This window comes from Megalopta genalis, chromosome 14 (assembly GCF_051020955.1).
Source record: "Megalopta genalis isolate 19385.01 chromosome 14, iyMegGena1_principal, whole genome shotgun sequence".
In the NCBI taxonomy this organism is placed as follows: Eukaryota; Metazoa; Arthropoda; class Insecta; order Hymenoptera; family Halictidae; genus Megalopta; species Megalopta genalis.
In genome coordinates this window covers 4,100,397-4,124,985 of record NC_135026.1, presented here as the reverse complement: position 1 = coordinate 4,124,985, position 24,589 = coordinate 4,100,397, and the positions used below count along the sequence as shown (strand labels likewise).

The 24,589-nt window shown below is 45.2% G+C and overlaps 1 protein-coding gene across 1 annotated transcript in view; it reads right to left on the bottom strand.

Annotated features, from left to right (window-relative positions):
* The window catches only part of olf413 (DBH like monooxygenase olf413), a 301,895-nt gene that overhangs the window by 60,108 nt on the left and 217,198 nt on the right, over positions 1–24,589 (bottom strand). The window contains exon 3 of the mRNA XM_076526364.1: positions 13,669–13,818. Within this exon, the coding sequence (XP_076382479.1) occupies positions 13,669–13,818 (150 nt within the window). The remainder of the gene's footprint in view (positions 1–13,668; positions 13,819–24,589) is intronic.

The window sequence follows — 24,589 nt, the reverse complement described above, 5'->3', positions numbered from 1 at the left end:
TAATAAATAATTTTAATATACGAATGAAATTGATCTCCAAAAATACAGCATATAAATTCCGACCACGATTGTTATTTCTAGGGACAGCGTTGCCGTATTAATCGAATGAGCATCAAATTAAGCGACACGCGGTCGTAACCGGCTTACGCGCTGGAGGGCTCCCCGATCGCATATTAATACAGAGCGCGCGGCCGGTCCTGCGTTGGGCTTAGTATGCAGACGTGAACGGTACGTGAAATTAGGCTCGACTGCGACGAGGATGACGGAACGAACGGCCGGATCTTGAGGCCGGTGTTCGCGCGGTGTTCTACGAGGCCGTGCGTGTCTCGCGTGTGCGTGCTCCGCAATCAGTTAATTAACTGCGCGCGGCGCGAAGCGGCGCGGCGCGTCGTGTCGCATCGCGCCGGAAACGCGCGACTAATTCGGCGGGCATCGGGGCACGCGTTTTTCGCAATTAGGCTAGGCCGCGTGCAAATCACGCGACGGAGTTATGCAAACTAGTAATTATTTCGTTAGCCGGGTGCGTGATCGCGCACGAGACCCCGGCCGCACGGAGAATTCCGAGCCCGACGGCGCGACGCGGCACAAAGGCCGCACACGCGTTACCCCGCCGCCGTACGCCTCGATTATTTTGGAACATTAGTTTGGCCAGCGGCGACGCTCGTTTAATTGTTCCAATTTCGGTCACGGCTAATTGTTCCGGAAGCGCGAACGGGACGAGCGCGGTCCGGCGCCCCGGCCGCCGTCGGGACGCGTTCTCCCTTCGTGACGACGATCCGAGAAAAGTACGCGGTATTTTAAAAAGTGGAAAATTCGGTATTTTGAGGTATTATTTTACGGTATTTCACGGTACTTTGTGGTATTTTACCGTATTTTACGGCATTTTACGGTATTTTATGGTATTTTATGGTATTTTACGGTATTATTTTGCGGCATTTTACGATATTTAACGGTATTTTGCAGTATTTCACGGTATTATTTGACAGTATTTTACTTTATTTTACGGTATTATGCGATATTTTACGGTATTTTACGGTATTTCGCAATATTTTACAATATTTTACGGTATTTTACGGTATTTTGCGGTATTTCGCGGTATTATTTAACAGTATTTTGCGGTATTTTAGTGTATTATGCGGTATTTTACGGTATTTTGTGATATTTCGCGGTATTGTTTGACAGTATTTTACTTTATTCTACGGTATTATGCTGTATTTTCCGGTGTTTTACGGTTCACAATATTTTACGGTATTTTGCGGTGTTTTGCGGTATTTCACGGTATTATTTGACAGTATTTTACTTTGTTCTACGCTATTATGTGGTATTGTAGGGTATTTCACGATATTTCACAACATTTCACAACATTTCACGATATTTTACCATATTTCACGACATTTTGCAGTACTTTGTTTAAGCAACAATTGCACGGTACGCGCGCACGTATAACAAAAATTCAAATTCATCGACCGGGATTTACGAACGCTACCGTGCATTCGTGTCGCCGGAGAGTTATCTGCGGCTATTGAATCCCGGCGGAGCGGGCCGCTCAAGGCAGCACGATTTTCTTTCGAAAACAAGGCGCTCGCCATCCATTTTGCGTCCACCCGATCACCGATAACCTTCTACGCCGAACGGCGCCGTGTTCGCGAGCCCGTTTAAAGTATCGCGGGGTCCTCCTGCTATGGATCCGGCGGTCCCTTTCGCGGGGCATAACGCCGGGTTAGGGCCGAACGTGACACGTAAAAATATCATGTAGGGTACCGATACATCACGCGATCAGATAACGGCCGCGCGGAGCCTCGGCTCCGTCGTTTGTCGTCCCCGATAGAATCTCGGCCCAGTGGCCGCTCGCTTTATTTTTGCACCCAACTATTTTGATGACTCAACTGCTGGACGGGCCCAAGGGCGACCCCTCTCCCCTCCGACCGCCGCCGGGACGTGTATACGAGGTCGCCGAGGCTAGTGCTGCACCGGTTTTTTAAACCACGAGATTCTGAGATTTCTTGGAATTTCCGCGAAATTAACGCGCCGTCTGTCGACGTTTACAACATTTTCGTTATGCGCAAGTCGTTTTCACGCTTCGGTTTCGCAACGAGCGCCACGGGGATGATGTGTCGGGTTTCCTGAAAGTCTAATTCAGGTCTGTACGGTGCCCGAAATGCCAAATTTTAGGTTACAGCGGAATGACTAACTCTGGAATAATCCAAACGTTTGCTTGATATTAACTATTTAGCTACACCGGGTGTCCCAAAATTGTGGTACTTTCGGAAATCGAGGGATTCCTGAGGTCATTTGAAGCAACTTTCTCCTTAGCGAAAATGTTCTACGAGGCTTCGTTTACGAGTTATTAACGAAAAACGTCTTCGCCCCGCCCTCGCTCCCTAATTGGTCCGCGTTTTTCGCTGATAACTCGTAAACGAAGCCTCGCAGAGCATTTTCGCAAAGGAAAAGTTGCTTCAAATATCCTCAGGAATCCTCCAGAGATTGCGAGACATTTTCGGGACACCCTATACAGAGTGTCCTAAAATTATGGTACTTCCAGAAAATATGAGGTAACTGAGATCATTTGAAGCAACTTTCCCCGTAGCAAAAATATTCTACGAGCCTCCGTTTTCGAGTTATTAACGAAAAACGTACGACGCCACGCCCCTGCCTGTCTTCGCTCCACCCTCGCTCTCTAATTGGCCCGCGGTTTTCGCTGATAATTCGTAAACGACGCCTCGCAGAGCATTTTCGCAAAGGAAAAAGTTGCTTCAAATGGCCGCAGGAACCAAGAAGGATCAACGATTCGACAACCCTCCAGCTTCCGATTGTTTTCGTCGGGGAGACACCGAGATTCGCCGGTCGAGGGACGGCTGATTTTTTTCTCCGAGCATCTTCTTCCCTCAGCCGTCGAGGAAACATCAATCTAACCGCGGCAAAAGCAACCCCCGCCGAAGTTCTGCGGCCGGTGACCGCAACAAAGGGGCGGGGGGAGCAGTGAGACGGGGCGAGCATCGGGGGAAAGTAACTTCCAATTACGCGGATGCCTGTTCGTCCCCCGTTTTTCGCGGCCGGCAATCTAGCCGTTGTCAACATGTTTGTTAAAGGGAGCCGCCGGACGGACGGGATTGAACGAAACCGGACTGCCTACCCCCCTCCCTCCCCAACCGCCGAACTACAGTACCAGCGTCACCCCCGCTCCGCGCTTCGATAACTAATGACAGTTCGCGGGAAGTTGTCCGCCCTAAGTTTTCCAATCGGCCGAAAACTTGCGGACTGACATTTACCTAGAAGAATTCGGCGGTCGCCAGACAGCGGGGACACGGTTCCCGACACTTTTATCGAGACGCCAGTCCGCTGCACCGGTCTCATAAAGCGGGTAAAATTAAATCCGAAAAACATTCTCTTCGATTGTTCGCAGCCCGCAATAACGTGAACCGGTTGAAAAATTTTTGGAGGATCACTGGGTTTATTTTGGTTATCTGATCTTAATTTTATTTTAATTTTATTTAATTTTATTTAATTGTATTTAATTTTGTTTAATTTTGTTTAATTTTATTTATTTTTATTTATTTCTATTTAATTTTGTTTAATTCTATTTATTTTTATTTTATTTTACTTATTTCTGTTTAATTTTATTTAACTTCATTTAATTCTATTTAATTCTATTCAATTTTATTTAATTTATTATTTATCTATTACTTATTCACTTTATTTTAATTTTATATAATTATTTTATTTGACTTTTTGATATTTGATTTTGCGGCCTGTTTTATTATAAAATTTGTGTCGTCTTCCGTGAACCCCGTCGACCCTTAGCACCGAAATAGCAATAAAATGCGTAGACGCAGGTCTAGGAAAAATTGCAGCAACTCGAAATGTGGCATTTCCCGGGGAAATTGCTGTAGTTGGGGAAAATGACGCGCGATTCGAAGGAGTGGATCGTCGCGTGGATATTGGCCGGCCGGGAGAAATTGGAATAATTGCGGCGGCACGGCCGATCGAAATAATCGAACTATTTTAGTTCGAACGAAACCGTTTAAACGATCGAATAGAGCCGCGGTCGGGCGCGCCGCGAATTGCCGGCGATTTTATTCAATCGGAGCGGAGCCGACCGCCGGCGTACACGCTTGCAAACGAAATGTCACGGCCGAGAGCCGTTCGTTGTGACGATTCGCGCTGATCGGCCGGAAACAGGAACGCAATATTGCGATATCTAATTACGCTACCAAGGTTTCCTGGTGCGCTGCCGTTCGTTCCATCGATACGGTACGCGGGAGGCGCGTGGCACCCGTTGTGTCCAATTCAGGCGCGAGCCTCGCTCTCTGAAATGAACGAACGCCGAGAAACGCGAGCCGCGCGAAGTCGACGAAAATGAGACGCAATGTTAGACAAGCGCCGGAATTTCTAATGAAACCTTCTTCGAGATCGGACCCAGAAGAAGTCAGATTTTTTTGCTGATGTCACTGGGCCTAGTTTCGTCTACAAAAGTCAACGTTTCAACGTAAATAAAGTAAATAAAGTAAATGAAGTAAAAATAAAGAAAGTGAATAAAGTAAATAAAGTAAATAAAGTAAAAATAAAGAAAGTAAATAAAGATAAATAAATAAATGAGAAAAAAATAAAATAAAAACAAAACATAAAACAAGAAGACAAATAAATAAAATAAATAAAGCTAAATAAATAAATGCGAAAACAAATAAAAACGAAGAATAAAACAAGAAGATAAATAAAGAAAGAAAATAAAGAAAAATAAATAAATAAAAAAATAAATCAAGAAACAAAAAATAAAGCAAGACAATAAATTAAAAGACAAGAAAACGTAAATAAAGAAAAGACAAAAAAAATGTAAAAAAAAAACAAAAAATAAATAAAAGCAAATTAAAATAAATGTCCGATAAAAAAACAACTTTAAAACAGAAAGAAAAAATGAAAGAAAATGAACGTCGAAGTTTCTCCACGAAGTTTCTTAAGCGATATCGGCGAATGTCGACCGCAGACAGGGATTTCGATTCGGCCACGGACACTGCCGGCGTTGTTTTCTAATCGATCGAGTTTCACGGACGAACGTCCGGCGAACAGAGCGGGCTGCTCGAAAGCGGCGAAAGCTTGCGAATTTGTTTGCGTATCATCCTGTAAACATTCAGTTTGTGATTGTACCCGGCGGACCCGGCCATTAAACTCGTGTTTCGGATTACCGCTAATTCCTCGCCGGGTGGCCGCGTCGCGGCGCGCCGGATTAGTCGAAGATTAAGCTGTTGGACACGTCGCCAGGCCCGGGCTCCGTTGGAGCACGGAAGGAGACTTCTTCGACCGGAGGGGTTTCCTTACGAAAGCGTCTTTTCCGGCCGAGCGAAAAGTTATCGACGCGGCGGCCCGCTCGAGGTTAAATTGGATAAGCATCGCCGGGTCGTAACTTCCTGGACCGGCGGAACGATGAAAGTAAAACAGCGCGGAAAAAAAGGCGCGCTCGTGATTGGCGAGAGGGGATGTCGGCAGTCGGAAGCCCGTAGTAGGTTTTTATCGAGCGAGCTTCCAGGAAATTCGAGAAAGTCGCTGCTTCGTGTCTGTTGACCAGTTGACTGTGTTCGACGAGTATACTCGTCACGGAGAATTGACAGTATATATATATATATATATATATTTTGCGTCATAACGAATATACTCGTCATGGAGAACTTAGAGTATTTTGTATCACGACGAGTATACTCGTCACGAAGCAATGTCAATATTTTGCGTCACGACGAGTATACTCGACACAGACAATTCGCAGTATTCTATGTCACGACGAGTATACTCGTCATGCGCAAGAAATAATAACCATTGACTATTTAATCATTTAGCTGTGTCTGACAAGTATACTCGTCACGAAGCAATGTCAATATTTTGCGTCACGACGAGTGTACTCGTCACAGACAATTCGCAGTATTCTATCTCACCACGAGTATACTCGTCATGCGCAAGAGTACTGACCATTGCCTATTTAACCAGTTAGCTGTGTTTGACGATTCCTGGCGATTTCACATAAAAATTGGCCAACATTGACAGACGATAACTCCGCGAAAAATCGTCGCAGAACGATGACTTTTATGTCAAATTGAAGCCTGAAATCTCTACTTCAAGCTGCTCTTACTCGATTTTAAATTACGCGCACGCTCGCCGCAACAACCCTTTAAATGCGAAGCCCCGTTCGTCATATTAATAAACTTTGACGAAATGCACGGACCTCGTAAAATTTCTTTCGAGGATGCCGTTTCGATCGAAATGAAGCTCGATCCTTCCTCTTTAATCCGCAGGAAAAGAAACACGACTGCGATTTTTTGTCGCAAAGTTACAGCACTTCGTAGCGACCCTTGCATTTTCGTCGTGCCTCGATGACATGTCACTTCAAAGTGACGTAACTTCGCGAGAAAAAATCGCAGTCGCGATTCCTTTCTCTCAAATTAAAGAGGAAAAATCGAGCTTCCCTTCTTTGTAAACGGCGTCGCCGGAAAAAATTTTTCGAAGTCCGTGCATCTCGTCAAACTTCGCTATTTTCAATACAACGAACACGGCTTCTTCGCATATATATAGGGTGTCGCATCCGTAACACTTACCCTGTATATTTTTGACTCAATTCCTCATCTATCGTCAAGTCGAATTCAATCATTTATGACCTGGTCTATTATTACATTATTGTTACCTTATTTACTGTATTGTCACTTATGATTTGCTCTATTGTTACCCTAACCTGCGAGCAAACGTTAAAATCATATTGACCAAAAAAGAAAAAAGAAAACAATGTTCCGAGCTACGGTGCATTGACACAGAATTTCTCATTCACGGCAGCCGCCGAGGAATTATCGCTCCAAGAAGAGCGTAAGAATCCTCGAAAGAATTTCCTTCGGAAATGAAAGTTTATTATGCGACTCCGTTAAGCCGGTACCCGGTCCGGATTAAACCGGAAATAGTATCCGTCAAGAAAAGTCGGTCGGTATGTGTTGTAAATTAAAATGGTAAATCATTCAGCGTGGAGCGGGCCTGTAACGAACAGCTGGAATTACTTTTTCCCGGGACGACGGAAGGGAACGGCGGCGCCGATTTTTACGCGGCCGCGATTCCCCGCTTATCTAAATGCATTTATTCCGCGTGACTGGATCAGCTCTCGCGTTTTCCAATTCTGATGCGCTCGCCGCGCAACGCCGCGCCGCAATAATCGCAAAATAATCTGGTTACGCGGCCGCGGGACGTATTCGCGGGACAACGCCGATAAACGGCGCATTATGTAACGCCGTAACATCGGCGAGGCGCGCGCGAACAAAGGGGGAAAAAGCCGAGCCCGAAAGTACGCTGTTCCGCTGTCCGATTCTAATTTCGTTCGACAAAAGGAAGTGGGTCGCCGCGCGGATCTCGTTAACTCGGGAAGAACGAACAAGAGGGGGGAGCTTTATACATCGGGGGATCGAAGCACACCGGACAATTTGTTTAACGTGCTTGCTCGGATGTTCGAGCAACACGGAAATGAAAAGTCGCCCGCGTTTTCTATAACGTACAGTCCGAAAAATATTGCGAGCTCGCAGGGCGCTTCCTGAGACGATTTCGAGCAACATCTTCCTTTGCGAAATTTTTCTCCGACGCTTCGTTTACGAGATATTGAGAGACAAAGACGGGCCAATTGTAAGCGGCCGCGTCGCGCTGGCTACCGCTGGGGCGGAGCGCTAGGCCGATGAGTCATAGCGCGCCAATGACCGCTCGGGCGGAGAGCGCGGCGTCCTAGCGCGTCGGCTCTCCGATTGGTCCTTGCTTCTTCGCGAATATCTCGTCAACGGAGCGTCGGAGAACATTTTCGCAAAAGAAAAAGTTGCTCCAAATCGCCTGGGGAATCACCCTGTCCATGGACTGACAACTTTTCGGTATTTCCTGTATACGCATTAATCCCGCAGTTTCGGTGAAAATCGACGGGGATGTTCGATAAGCGGACAATATTTCACAGGTTATTTTTTTCGAGGTTCGGAATTTTGTCCCGCGTCGTTCGTGCTCAGGGCAATCCGTCAAAAACGGCGCGAGATCAACGAATGATTCTCGGATCGTTGCCGCGATAGCAATCGGTCGGTTATAAAATTGGATTAAAAGTCCGTCTCGGCAGCTTTCGCTGGCGCGACGCGGCACGGCGCGGCGAGGCGACTGGTTTATATACACGGGACAAGCCCGACGCTATTAAATCGCACCAACATATATTACAAAATCGGCCACGGAGCTTAACTGCTTACACCGAAGCTTAAATTAGGTGGCGTTCGCTCACAGGCTCGGAACAGCGTTAACCAATTTTATCGTGGCCGTTAGACATGTAAATTAGCTGCATACAAAATAAGCTAATGCAAAACGGAAGCGATCGTATTTAGGAGGGCCGTTCGGCCGCGCCGGAAAGGGACGTTTCGACGGAGAAAAGGGCTGGTCATGCAATTTTAAGCCGCGTTCTTATGGCGCCCGGCCGCACGCATTTTGCAAATCAGTTCCCGATCGATTGGCTTCCACGCTGAAAGCCCCTCTGTCCCCCTCATCACCACGGCACTTTCGGTCGCACTTTAACCTCGCAACTTTGTCCGCCGATTTTATTCATTAAGCGTATACATAAGTAATCGCCGCTTCCGAGGCGTCTTCGCCGGTCGCTGCGAATTGATACGGGCTTAATAGCTTCCGCTGTTGTCCGTCGGAGAATTCAATTACACGCCGCGATACCTGCGGAACGATTTTTATTGTGCAAAGCGTGCGAGCGTGATTTTTCTTCGTTAACTTTCTACGATCCGAATGTTTTATATTATTATTTTGTATTATTTTATATTTAAAATTTTATATAATATTATTACATTATTATGTTATTACTAATAAAATATTGAACATTATTTTTGGCATGTATTGTTGCTAACGATGAAAGTTAATTATTAGAACGGGGATCTCTATGCGTTTATGAGAAAAGTCACAGTGTAAAAGACAAAATATTGAAGCCGTGAGTTCAAGTACAAAGTATCACAAAAATTCCAGCACGGGCAGACTCCACAGGTGATTTCGAGCAACTTTCTCCTTTGCGAAAATTGTCTACGAGGCTACGCTTGCGAGTTATTTGAAGGAAAAGACGGGCCAATCGTAGAGCGAGCGCAGCGGACGAGCAGTAACGCGATACGCGAGCTCGACGCGGCAGTGACCGCGTCGCCCGCGGGGGCGGCGTCCGCTACACTCGCGCTCCAATTGGTCCGCACTTTGTTCATTAATATCTCGTTAACGAAGCGTTGGAAAAAATTTCTGCAAAGGAAAAAGTTGCTCTAAATCATCTCAAGAATCACCTCGCTTACTCAGAAAAGCTTCCAAGTGTAACAAGAATTATTATTCTATATAAACACAGTATTACAGTCGACAACTTCTTAACAAAGGAATAAATGAGAGTTAAGTTAATTTAATATTAACGAAGAATAACGAAGAATAATTATTTATAAATTACAACGCGTTTGCAACGGACGGCAAAATTAAAAATGCAGTCGCCGTCTTAGGACGGCTGTATCATTTTCGAGTGGCGTCTTGTTTCGCCGGTTATCTGCGACAATTAGCGCTCGTTTCCCGTGGAAACGGGCCCGCAGAGTGGCCGTTCCGTTTCCGTTTAACGCTGAAAAATGTAACGGCGTTTAATCGACGTCGAGCGTTGTCCCGATACGGCGAACGACCGGCTAATCGTTTGATCCTCCGCGGGATTTTCTTTGTCGTTGGTGGCCGGGGCGAGCATTCGAACGTACAAATTCGCGCGGCCCGGATACGTGGACGCGTACACCGTTCCTCCCGCGGGCGCGCGCGCTGTTCGTTCTTTATTGAAACACCGAATGGCCAGATTAAGCCGGGCTTATAACGATTATGCGTTACTGCTCTGCCGAGGAAACAATTTCCATTATCATTAATTGCGGTTTTATATGCAAAAACGTGGCCGCGACCCGGTTTCGCCGCGTGGCCGCCCCTCCCCCCTCCACTCTCTAACCGTGGCGAAGAAGGCCGCGGGGCCAGGAAAAGAACGGCGCGCGCGTCTCACGCAACGAGCGTCGTGCGGGCGGAGTGGGGGGAGTCCGTCGACATTAATCTTACGGAAGTTGACGGGCCTGTCGTAGTCTTGCCGATCGCGATCCACCGGCCCACCATTAATAAAACTGATCCGGCGAACGATCTCACGGACGGCAGCCCGGGTCCCGGGACGCGCCAGCCACACATCACGGCGTTACATCAAAGTCACACACGGAAGTTTATAGCTCGTAACGAGGTTTAGCCGAGTTCGTGCGCGGAATGCGATTATGATTTATGATCCGCAGGTAATCGAACACACAGCCGAAAGCAATTCCGACCACCCGTGTTTCTTGTCGCGCCGTCGCGATCCCTTATCGAGCGACTGTTTCTTCCAACCCAACCGCCACCCCCTCCCCCTCCATCCTCGTTGTCATCAGATACCGCGGAGAGATTACACGAATTTCATTCGACGAGGAATCTATTTTTCCGCGAGGCCGGGGGCCACGATCAGATAGCCGCGGGCCATTGTCGGGCTTTTTTCCCCTCCCTTTGTCGGCTCCGGAAAGCGGCAAGGAATTACAATAAAAACGACGGCGTTACGGGGGATAATGGAACGGCCGATGGGACTCGGAAAAAGGCAGAACCGGTGGGGGGCGTCGAGGTACGGAGGGTGGTTTGAAAGCATGACTTCGATTGTGAGCACTATAGAGAGGTATTTAACTTGTGTTTGACGAGTATACTCGTCATGGTGAAGTGGCAGTATTTTGCGTCAGGACGAGCATATTCGACACGGAGTACTGACAGTATTTTGCGTCGTGACGAGTATACTCGTCATGGAGAATTTACAGTATTTTGCACCATGACGACTATACTCGTCACGGAGAATTGACAGTATTTTACGTCGTGACGAGTATACTCGTCACAGAAAAATGCCAATATTTTCCGTCAAGGAGAATTGAAAGTATCTTGTGTCACAACGAGTATATTCGTCACGGAGAAATGTCAATATCTTGCGTCTCGACGAGTATACTCGTCACGAAGAATTCGTAGTATTCTGTGTCACGACGAGTATACTCGTCATGCGCAAGAAGTAGTAACCACTGACTATTTAATCATTGAGCTGTGTCTGACGAGTACACTCGTCACGAAGAAGTACCAGTATTTCACGTCACGACGAGTATACTCGTACTAACCATTGCCTATTTAACCAGTTAGCTGTGTTTGACGATTTCTGGCGATTTCACATAAAAATTGGCCAACATTGGCAGATGATAACTCCGTGAAAAATCGTCGCAGAACGATGACCTTTATGTCAAAGTAAAGCCCGAAATCTCTACTTCAAGCTGCTCGTTCTCAATTTTAAATTACGCGCACGCTCGCCGCAGCAACCCTTTAAATGCGAAGCCCTGTTCGTCATATTAATAAACTTTGACGAAATGCACGGACCTCGTAAAATTTCTTTCGAGGATGCCGTTTCGATCCAAATGAAGCTCGATCCTTCCTCTTTAATCCGCAGGAAAAGAAACACGACTGCGATTTTTTGTCGCAAAGTTACAGCACTTCGAAGCGACCCTTGCATTTTCGTCGTGCCTCGATGACATGTCACTTCAAAGCGACGTAACTTCGCGAGAAAAAATCGCAGTCGCGATTCCTTTCTCTCAAATTAAAGAAGAAGAATCGAGCTTCCTTTCTCTGTAAACGGCGTTCCTGGAAAAAATTTTGCAGAGTCCATGCATCTCACCAAACTTCGCAATTTTCAATACGACAAACACGGCTTCTTCGCATATATAGGGTGTCGCATCCGTAATATCCAGTCTTCCCATTTCACAATATCAAAGTTCCTCGTTGCCAGACCCACCGTTAAATCATAAATTATCGTTCAACACACAATTCCAAACCCCGTTTCCAATAACACCGCCCCGTGAATTTTTCCCAGTAAAGAAACCGTCCGCGATTCCGTGGAAATTAATCTCGGCAGGCGAAAAAACGCGATCCTCGTTCGGGCGCCAGCGGTTGCAACAGTGTGAACGGTCGCCCGCCATATGGAGATCATTAATTAGGAATCCGTGGCCGATAGTGCCGGAGAAAGACCGTGAAAAGTAACGCGGAACGTCCTTCGGTTTTATCGTCGCCGCCGCGGCATCGAAGGTTCCGGCTGGCGAACTGTCGAACAAAGTTCGCGTTCGATTTTCTCGTCGAGTCGCGCTCCCGTCGCTTTGATAACCGCCGCGGCCCGATCGATTAAGTGTGTTCGCCGAACGTTTAAACTGTCCGATCGTCTCGGCCCTAAACGCCAGCCAGGAAACGCCGTTTGGCAGCGATAATGCAACTATTATGTCCGCGGCTGTGCCCGCGGATCGGAGTTGGCGCGGCTAACAGCCGCCAGATATTGCAGGTTAATTTAAAGTTTCGCCGGCTCGCGCGGCCACACGGTTCCCGACGCGCGCGACGGATTCTTTCGTCGGCGCGGGAACATTCCGTGCTCGAATTATGTCCGCGCGCACGATCGTCAGGCTCGCGGAACATTTTTTCGTTCCCGCCGAGAGACAATATCGCGTGATCGCGACTGCGCGCCGGAAGACGCGCCTCGTCGTCTGAGAACCGGTCGCTGAAACGCGTATCTCGCGCGCATTCGTTTGAATCGCCCGGACGCCGCGCGATAATTTGCGCTCGCAGACAATGCGGGGCGACACGCGATCCTTAATTTCTTTAATGACGGATTCGCAAGCAGAAATATCGGCGTTCCTGTCGGGAAGATCGCGAATTTGTTTTATCAAAGCACGCGGAATTGTTGATGAACGGGTAATTAGGAGCGGAACGGATATACTCTTCGATTAGGATGGCATTCGAATATGTTGTGCAGCTCGGTATTTTCAACAACTTTTTCCTTCGCGCGAGATCTTGATCTGCTTCCGTTTCCGAGATATTCAGGAAAAACTGTGGACCTGACCTAGACCTAACCTAGACCTAACCGAGATCTAATCGAGACCTAATGTAGATCTAACTTAGACTTAACTTAGACCTAACCTTGAACCTAACCTTGACCTAATCACCGTCGATTTCGATAGACTCGAAATATGTGGCGAAGGGCTTCATTTTGAACAACTGTTTCCTTTGTGAAAAGTGCACCGCTGCTTTAGTTTCCGCGAGAACCGCGAGAATCTCGAGATCTAACCTCGACCTAACTCAAATTTAACTCAGAATCAACCAATGCTCGGAACTAGATATTGTAGATACTTATAAATTTATGGCAAAATTATGTAGTCGAAGTTCGACGAAGTAGAAAAATAAAAAGGAAAGGAAACTGTAGAATATTAACAAATTATTTATTAATTGTTATAATTATTAAACGTTGACGTGCACCGAAATTAATCAGAACGTGCAACGACCGCCATAAGCGCCGATTCCGATCGTCGCGGTCGCGTAGAATTTTACGCGGCGAGCGGCTAACGAAATCGCCGGGTTAAAGAGGTTAATCTGAGCGGATCCGCACTGTTCAATTTGCCGAAGAGGCTACGATAAATAATTCGCGGCCCGGGATCGGTCAGCATCGCGGCCGATCAATGTTTCCCGTAAATCCATCAAGGGATCCTCGGGCGAGCACTTCGCACGGACACCGGGAATTATCTTCTCGCGGCGGAGGCAACATAAATCAAAGCCACCTACCGTGATCTTGAAGTCCCGCGGGTCGCACGTATCGTACCGCCTGAAGAAACGTAGAACGGTGTGCGTCTTGTTCTCGTAACCCAGTAGCAGGAAGTAGTCCTGGCTCGAGTCCATCTCTGGGTCCTTGCTGGCATCCTTCACGTGCCGGTCCTGAAAACGCGATAACTTTACGTAAACTCCAGCGCCAATCGACCAGCAAAAACATTAGGATAATGCATGCCAGGTCCGCCGACCGTTTCACGTTTCTGGAATCGAGCCGTCGCGGCTACGTCTTTCACGTTCCCATGCGAAACAACCCAGTCGCAATCGCGGCGAAGAGGATTTCATGCTTAACGAGTCATTTGATTTTACGTATTTTACATATATTTTTTGTATTATATATTGTGTAGATTATATTATATAGATTTTCTATATTTTCTATATCTTCTATATTTGCTATATTTATTTTCTATATTTTTTATATTTTCTACATTCTCTATATTTTCTATATTTTCTATATTTGCTATATTTATTTTCTATATTTTCTATATTTTTTATATTTATTTTCTTTATTTTCTATATTTCCTATACTTTCCATATTTCTTATATATTTCCTATACTTTCTACATTTTCTATATTTCCTATACTTTCTATATTTTCTATATTTTCTATATTTATTTTCAATATTTCCTATACTTTCTATATTTCCTATATTTTCTATATTACCTGTACTTACCATGTTTTCTATATTTCCTATACTTACTATATTTCCTATATATCCTATACTTATTATATTTTCTATATTTCCTATACGTTCCATATTTTCTATATTTCCTATACTTTCCATATTTTCTATATTTTCTATACTTTCTATATGTTCTATATTTTCTATACTTTCTGTATTTTCTATGTCTTCTATATTTTCTATATCATTTATATTTTCTATATATTTCATATATTTCATACACCTCATATATATTGTCCTAAATTCGGCAAAAATTTTATTCTCCTAAAGACAGATATCCTCCTGGCGAATTTCACGAACCCAACGGTGTGGAGGGGGAGGTGGGGGGCGCAACCGGAGTAGAAGCTGTTCAACCGCGCCGCCTTTTTTCTGCGGCGGGCGCGTCTCGGAAGGACGACACACCTAGCGGGAGAGGCCGCGGGCTCGGGTTAGTTAGCCGTGCTCGAAGGCGGCGTTCGGGTCCCTGGTCAGGCCCGAAGACAAGTTTTTCTGCGGGATTCCGGGCTGCCGCCTCGATATAATTATCCGTGGTCCGCGTCGGCCGGACGCGCAGTGCCGACGACGCCTTCCAGCGAAGGCCATTGTTCCCCGTAAACGACCGAGCCGCTTTTTCCCCGGCACTTCGGCGAGCTTTATTAGAATTTAATTTAGCAGCGGCGAGGACCGGGGGCCCCCTTGGTACACCGGGCACCGACGACGTGAGTCCCGGCGAGTCACGCGCGTTATACTTCTGGGCTCCTTTTGTCCCCCGGCATTCTTCAGGCTCCGCCATTCGTCTCACCTGCGCGAGTCGCATGCGAGAGTGCCTGCGGCACCGCTCGACGCGTATGCGAAAACACAAGAGCGGGGAGCGGGGATGGGGTGGAGGGGGAAGAACACCACCGGAATATCCATTTACGCTGGCCCCGGCGCGTGAAAGCCCCGCAACCGGCTGATTGGATATAAAATATAAAGCGTTCCGAATAAAAACTTGCCGACGCGGCCTCGTAAAAACCGGGGATCCCGGGCGCGATGATAAAAAGACAACAAGAGGGGGCCGCAGGTGCGGGGAACCGCGGCCGGCAACGATATCGTCAAAGTTACTTAGCGTTTTCGGCCGCGCCGATCGGTCGTCGCTCTTTTACGAGCGGCTTCTATTAACGAGCGCCGTCCCATTCGTTAGCGCCCCATTTTTCGAGGTTAGGAATCTCGGTTGCCAATTGAATGCGTGGGATACGTGACGAACTAATCGACGGATGTGAGAATATATTATCGAAGAGAAGGAAAGGTAGGGACGAGTATACTCGTCACAAAGAAGTGGCGGTATTTTGGATCAGGATGAGTATACTTGTCGTGTCTAAAAAATAGCGACTATTGGCTATTTAATCGTTTAGTTATGCTTGACGAGTATACTCGTCATAGAGAAATAGCAGTATTTTGTGTCAGGACGAGTATACTTGTCACGAAGAAACAGCAATATTTTGTGTCAGGACGAATATACTCGTCGTATCTAAAAAGTAGTGACTATTGGCCATTGAATTATTTAATTATGCTTGACGAGTATACTCGTCATGTAGAAATGGCAGTATTTTGTGTCATTTAAAGTGCATAAAAAGTATTGACTATTGGCTATTTAAATTGTAATTTTAGTGATTTGTATTTATAATTATTTAAAATTGTAATTTAAAGAAATAAGTAAATATTACTAATAAAATTATCAATTTTATAAATAAATATTAATAAATAAATAAATATTAAATTAATAAATGGACATTAAAATAATAAATATTAATAAATAAAACGACTTTTACTTTGTTATCGACGAGTATACTCATCATCAGAAATTAACACAGTACTGTAGTAACTTAGGACGTAGGTTACTAAACCAATTTCGGCAAGCAGATCCACTTTACCGGACCTCGCTGATCGCGCAAGCTTCCCCCACCACGGAGCCCATCATCCTTACGCCAGCCCAAAGTCCTCACACTCTCGGCCCTGTATCTCCAGAACTAGTGAATCCCCGAGGTTAAAATTTTACACGGTTATTATCCTCTACGATATCGCAACACCTACCGAATTACAGCTCGATCCGGCACTCGGAAGCACGGCTTCGTTCTTGCATACAATACGGGTCGCCGCTCGGAATCGTCGCGTCCAATGGACACGCGGTGCCGCTTGAAAATGTAACGCAGTGAATCTCGGAGAGAAAATTCGAATTCCCCGAGGAAACAGGATACCATTCTTTCGCTTTGAACGCGCGACGATCCGCGCTTTGATCCGACCGTCGACGTCGATATTGCCTCCGCGTTTAGCGTTCCGATAAGGGCCTCCCCCGGCGTCGCGCAGGCCAGCCGATATCCGACGACTGCGCTCACGTCTTGTCCCGGGGAATCCCGGGAATAAGATGCCGCGGATTTAAAGCTGCTCGAGCGGCGGCCATTGTTCATTGCCCGATGAGCGCCGGTTTAATTGTGTCGAGCCGGACGAAAAACTATTTATACAACGGCAACTTTGATCTCCGTCCGTTACAAAATCTGTCCCCGGGAGAAGTAACGTCGTTTCACCCGGCGGCGGGTTTCCGCCGGCGAAAACTTTGACTTTGTTCCTGGTTGCTCCGGGGTAACCAACTTTGACGGGCGCCTGCACCGAGTTCCGGAGCCACGGGTAACGTTTACACGACCGGCGTAATTATGCTCGCGAGATAATGCGCCGGAGAAGGGGCGGATTAGGACACGGTTTCGCACTGGTGCTCGGGGAACAACGATCGTCGTTTTACCACGCGTCGCGGTTCCAATCTGCACGTTATTTTCCGGAAATTTTGTGAGCCGACGATGCCGAACGATTCCTCGGACGATTTCGAGCAACTTTCTCCTTTGCGAAATTTCTCTACGAGGCTCCGTTGACGAGTTATTAGCGAAGAACATCGCGCCAATCACGGACTGAGTGCAACGGGCGCACGGTGACGCGCGGCGAACACGACGCGCCAGTGACCCCGCGGCCCGAGGGCGGAGCTTCGGCCGCCGCCCGATTGGCCCCGCGTTTTTCGCGAATAACTCGTAAACGGAGCCTCGTAGAGAAATTTCGCAAAGGAAAAAGTTTCTTAGAATCGCCCGGGGAATCGTTCCCTTTAAAGGCTTGCGACTTCGAGACGAAATTATACTTGTGTTTAACCCTCGTTGACCGGGACAAATTTTAATCTGGTTAAAGCTATTGCTCACTCAACACGCGAGCACCGAGCAACGAAATTAAGCGAATATTCGATGCCGAAACGACCTCGTCGATTCACTGCGGCCGCGTCCACGGCGTAGAAAACTGTGTCGTCGCGGAAACGGTGCAACGGGAAGTCGCTATCGATTCCGATTCGCGGTAAGCACACGCCGGATGACGCCGCTTCCTCGGAAAAGTTTAATTTCCTCGCGTCCCCCGGCGCGAGAAGAAAAACGATGGAAGAGGGGGGAGGGGGAGGCGATCGAAGCGCGGAAACAGGCTGGCATCGAGGACTAAATTTCACGGGGCCAAACGAACGGCCCCGGGAAACCGCGGGCGCGCCTAAAAACCGTAGCCATCGGAACGTGGTGCGGCACGACGACGGCCGGGTAATAAATAATTTCCAGTGCCGTCTCGCGCAACTTCTTCAATTTCCGCTGCCGTGTCGGAACCGGGGAGCATACTTTTTCCCCTGCCAAGCCGGCTCGTCGAGCCGACACACGAATGATCGGACGTTCAACGACGATGCTCTTACCGTACAGCTTGCCGACGAGCCTCCGCCGGGGCCGCCCCGTCTCTACGTGTTCGCGGGAACTTTCGTTTCAGCGCGGCAAGCCGCGTTCGTCATCAATTTTGTGTACAAGGGAGGCGAGCCGGGGGCGGGGGAGTGGAGGACGCGGTGCTAGCTTACGGGGAATTCCGGCCGGTTGTGTACCGCGAGCGTTCGCTCGTTCAGGTATACAGGGTGGTTCAAAAGTGACGGTTAGATCATATTTATTTATATTTATATTATTTGTGGTATATTATTATATTGTTTATATTTATTTTATTTTCGATCGGTGAGATTGGAACGCGTAGGTTCTGTATATTTCTTTTCAACAGATTTTTTAACGCTTTTTGATGATCGTTGATATATAATATATTATATGTATTATATATTCTAAATATTATATATATATTTAATATATTATATATTCTAAATATTATATATATTAAATATATTGTATATTATGAATATTATATATATTGAATACATTATATATTATAAATATTAAATATATATATTATACATTATAAAAACATTAAATATATTAAATATATTATATATTATGAATATTAAATATATAATACATATTAGATATTATAAATATTATATGATATTATTATATTATCCATTATATTACAAATATTATATACTTTTTGAATGTATGCAAAAATCGAATAAGAGGGTCCATTTACAAACAATTGTTACTAGTATCAACGAACAAGAAGCTAAATATCTCGAAATTGCCTTGCAGAAATACAAAGTAACAACGCTCGCGTAAAATGCAGGTTGCACCCGCAGCATTTCCTTGACACACAGCTATCGATTGTCTATAAAAGCGAAGACACGTGTCCACTGTTTCGCGATGCGGGACAAACGTCCGGGAAGAGGCGCATCGGCGTCCCCTTAATAATCGATTATGCGCATTCCGAGGAAGGCGGAAACAGCACAGAGGAAGTCCCCGCAATTTCTACTGCTCGGCGCTATAGTTTCAAAGTTTTCCTCGTCGTCATCGTGCGCCAGAAAATGACATGCGTCTCGACGAGAGCCGAATAAACAACGTTCCGCGGCGAACGGGACCGCCGGTCTTGGATGAAACTGTACCGGGCGATATCCCGCAGTCGTCGAACGATAAAAGGAAATCGGATCGAATCACGTACGGCAGTAAACTCGCGGATATATATAGGTCCGCTCTCTATCCGGCGCGTGGGCGGCGCGGGGCGCGGCGCACTGTGATGCGAGCAATGGTGAAAAAAAAATAAAAAAAATCGATATTCTTTCCTTCTTTTTATTTTTTAACACAGCAGTAATCTAGAGTCTTTGTTCGTACGTGAAGAATTGAAAAAAAAACGGTGAAGTAACTCTGGATAGGAAACATGTTAGTGTGGACAAGGATTTATAGTAATTGACCTAATTGACGCACAGATTGGAAACGAAAATGGACAATTTGGGAAGCGGAGAGACGATGCTTATTATAGCCTAATTAATCGCATCCTCTTTTCACAAATTGTCTATTTTTGTGTACAAGCTGTGCGGCAATTATTAACTGTTAATTTCTTCTCGATTTTTCTCCGATTTTCATGCCACGTTTAAAAATTCGGGATCAATCGCATAAATCTAATTAGAATAGAATAAATCTCAGTGATTTTTATATTGCAAAAATATATTTGGTTCGGTTAATAAATAATAATTATTGATTTTTTTATCTTGCAATTTACAATAAATTCTCCCTAATTAACGCTCAGATTCGACGCTCAAAAATGGACAATTTGAGAACAGGAGATACGTTATATATGTATTATGTCAGATATTAATCTTTTAACATATTAATTAACGTATCACCCGACACCCGATAATTCCTAATAAAAGAAGTATCCAATAAAACTTAATCAGTACACAAGTCCTAAAAAAATTCCAACACTAAATCTCGACGAAAGATTTCCTTGTTCACAAAAAAAAATTATTCCAATTATTTTGTAACACAACTGTACATTATTTATGTACAAATCGATTCGTCTTCGTATTCCCTTCAAAAAACTATTTACATCCATAGGTCGAAAATTAATCGGTTTAGAAGTTACGATCGTTTTCCCGAAAGTCCGTACGCTCGCTTCGCTGAGCGACGGGCCGCGTGGTGGGGGTAGCGCGGAGCAAGGGCCGAGAGTAACATCGGGACATGGTCGTCGCGCATGGAAATCGTCCGCGGGAGGACAAAGTGTGTTCCGTTTCCGCGAGTGGCCGCGTCGGCTCGCAATTGTCTTCTGGTCTGCGCCCATCGGCCGTCGCTCTTTATTGTCGCATATGCAGCCACTCGACGGCGATACGAGGCGGCTAGGCGGCCCGCGAAAGAATGCGAGCCGGCGTCCCGCAATTATGGGAATTATGTCTGTTGAACGAGCAGATCGCGCGGACAATGCCTTATCCAGCGCGGGGCGCACGCATCCCGCACCGGGAAACCGGGTGGGGGAGGGGGGGGCGTTTAACTGCTGCGATTTAAACGAGACGCGAGCTTCGGTTTCCGTTTCGATTCACCGGCGCCCCGCCGCGCCGCGCGGATGCTCTTTCGGCAACCGTGGTATCGAATTTGTCGGCGCCGCGTCGTTATAACCGGCCGTCGTCCCACCTCCCCCCCCCCTCCGCCGCTCGCGGCTTTTTATCGGCCGCCGGAACGTTTGAACACGGCGCACGTGTTTAGCGGAGGGGAGGGGGGAGTCCGGCGCGCGTTACTCGAACGGTGATTCATCGGCGAAACCAGGACCGGTCTACGTTAATTGAATGCAGACTCGTTATCGCGTCTACTCATTAAGGTTACAAATGTGCCCGGCGAGATAACGAAACCGAAACTGCTGCGCACGAAATTTCTCGCTGCAATTATCCCCGGGCGTAACAGAGGTCTGCCTCGTCGAGGTACACGCGATCCGCCAGACAGAGCATGCTCGACGATGCACCGTGCTATACCATGATCTGCGATTTATAATTTTATGCGGTTTTTAGGGAGATTCAGGATGGTCCGTGTGCCAAATTTGAAACGGAAACTCATGGGCACCGTGAACACTGCCTTTTTACTCGATTTATGATCAGATTTAGTTTTTAAATGCACGCTTTAAAAAATCGCTTCGAGAACTGCATTCATGGGATTATTTCAAGCAACTTTTTCCTTTGCGAGAATGCTGGCAAATGCTTCGTTAAGGAGTTATCGGCGATAAACGCGGACCAATGAGACAGCGGCCGGGCGGCGGCGCCGCGGTCGCGAGGGCGGAGTTGACTTGGCCTGTGATTGGTCGGCGTTTTTCGGTAATAACTCGTTAACGGAGCCACGGAGAAGATTTTCGTTGAGGGAAAAGTTGCTTGAAATTGCTTCGGCAATCTCCCAAAGAGCTTGCAAAATTTTTAGGTTGTTTTGCGTGGTTCGATAAATTTAATAATGGAGCAATTGCTTTGGGAAATGTTAATGTGTATTCAATATTATAATATTGCAATATATGTGCAATATATATTAATATATAATATTATATGGATACAATATAACATAATATTATAATATTGAATATATATTCAGCATTATATATTGCAATTAATATCCAGTATTATAATATTGCAATATATATCCAATATTTATATTAATATATAATTTTATACATAATATTACATGAATATAATATAATATAATATATATTAATATATAATATCATATGGACATAATATACATTATATATTCAATACTATAATATTGCAATATACATCCAATATATATTAATATATAATATTATATGGATATAATATAATATAATATAATAATATTGAAAATATATTCACTATTATAATGTTGCAATATATATCCAATATATATTAATATATAATATTACATGGATATAATATAACATAATATTGTAATATTACAATCCATACAATATAATTATAATTACATATTAACATCGCATCGCACATATAATGCAATAAACAAGTGATCGAATAATTCAACAAAGTCGAAACGCGAATCGCGAGCCCGAAAAGCCGGCAAACTCGTCGTCGTTAATTTCGCATTCGTAAACTCGATCGGAAAGTAAGTCAAGCCGCTTTTCCAGAGAGATCCGTGATCCCGGAACGGTTCCGTCGAGCCGCCCGCGGCAGCCCATCCGGCCAGAATTTATCGTGTCGTGCCGGATTCGGTGCTCGAAGATCCGAGGATCGACTCGGGCCGAGCGAGTGCTCGGCAGCCGTGACAAGAAAGTTTTTCGCGAGTTCCACGGGCCACGGCCGTGCGAAGGCATTGTTCGCGCGTTTACATACGCCGCGTCCGGGGCTACTAAAAAAATCAGGAAGTGCGCGCCGCTGTAAAACGTTATCGCGATAGAGGCATCGTATTCCGCGGCCTGTACGCGTCCCACGGTGCCCGTCCGCCGCCGTCGCCGTCGCCTTCTCTCCTCCGCCATCGACTGTCGTCCCCGTATTTATTGTCGCGGGGGCGTCATGCTATGGCGAACACTCGGCGCGCTGCGGACACGACGACGACGACGACGGAGCCGTACCGCGGAGTCGTTGCATTATGCAACTTTTTTAATTATTTATCCGGCGAGTTTCTCGTCCGCCGCGCGACGCTGGCCGACGGAGACCAGTCGTCGACGTCGAGCGGAAGTGAACATCCCGTTTGAAGAGGCAGGATTGACCTTCGTGTGACCTCTATGGCTCCCCCCACCGATAAATAGATATGTTACAATTTATTTTTTTTATGTCTTTCATTATAAGTGTTGAACAGTTTCACGGGTTTTTTGGGTTGTAGAATCCGATTATGATATATTGTTTGTTTAATACGATGAAAAATTATTTTTATAAATTATTAAAATTTGTTTAAATAATTAATCAATCAACTATTTACCCTGATTTTTTGCATATTCTATAGTATCTACATAAAGATAGATATTCAGGTTTAAATAATTATATCGAATTTTTTATTATATCAAAATTGTTCAAATGGATTGTAAAAAGCATGTATTTCATTTGTGGCAATATACCCTATGGAATGATATCGTGTCGTAGGTCATTGTATTCGTCTCAACGAGCGCTGTTAAATCGTGGATAAAAAAGTACAGGGTCCCATTTAAAAATGTTAATTCGACCTCGATATCTCCCCCACCGGTACACCTCTAGGAATATTGTCTATATCGTCTGACGCTCCTCTCTATACCAAATAACTTTCGTAGGAGCATATTTTCAATACCACGAAGCACTCGCGAAATATCGAGCCAAACGAATCGACGCGGAGAGCGATGCGACGCGAACGTGTTTGGTTTGACGCAGCGGTCTTTCACGCTTCGGCTGCGAATAAATCGTTACAACATCTGCGGACGCGAACGGATGCAAAAAATGCTTCTACGGACACCTTCCGCAGGCTCTGCCGAACAGGTTTCTGCAAGATTCATCGTGACGCGGCGCGAACTCCGCCTTGTAGCTCTAATCGAAGCGAGAAGGAAATTGAAAAAAAATGAGGGTTCGGAGGAAAGACGATTTCGAGAAGGTGAATTATGCTTGTCCGATTGTCGCTGCTGGGATTTGTAGCTAAAAGTACGCTCTTTAATTGTATTGAAAGTGGATGTAATCGGATCAAGACTGAACAGAAATTGAATCGAGCAAAGAACGACTGATATGTAGTCGTTCTATTATATTTTATTATATTATCATTATATTCTATTATATTATATTAAATTATTGTTATATTATATTATATTTTATTATATTATCGTTATATTAAATTATACTATCGTTATACTATATTATACTATCGTTATATTATATTATATTATGTTATCGTTATATTATATTACATTATATTATTGTTATATTATATTATATTATATGAGATTATATTTTATTATATTATATTATATCATAGTTATATTATATTATATTATATTATATTATATTATATTATATTATGGTTATACTATATTGTAATATATTGTATTGTATTGTATTATATTATCATTATATATTATTATGCATCATATATATTATATATAATATATTTACAGTTACCGATTGTCAACAACATTAAGAACGAAACGCAAGGCTCGAATAATCGAACCTCCTCTTCTCAAATCGTCCATTTTTGTTTAAAATCCGCGGGACACTTTCAGAGAATTTACTGTGAATACGTACGAAGCGTTCTGGCGACTCCCGCTTATTACTTTGGCCCTCGTGCCGAACGAAATGCCAGGCCGCGGCACGGCAAAATGATCCCACCTCAAGTAGGTTAAAGCAGTTCCGACGTTGTTACGCAAGATGTATCGTAACCGGCCGGGTAGTCAGAATGGGAAAAAAAAGCTTGCCCCAGTTAATGTTCTTTTCGAACTGTAGTCATTCTTCTGACCCGGTCGCCCTTTTGGCAGAGCCGGCTTATCGTCTCGATACGCTGATCACGGGAAACTGAGCTGTGCTCGTTCCGGAACACTAGGTTAATACGCTCGGCT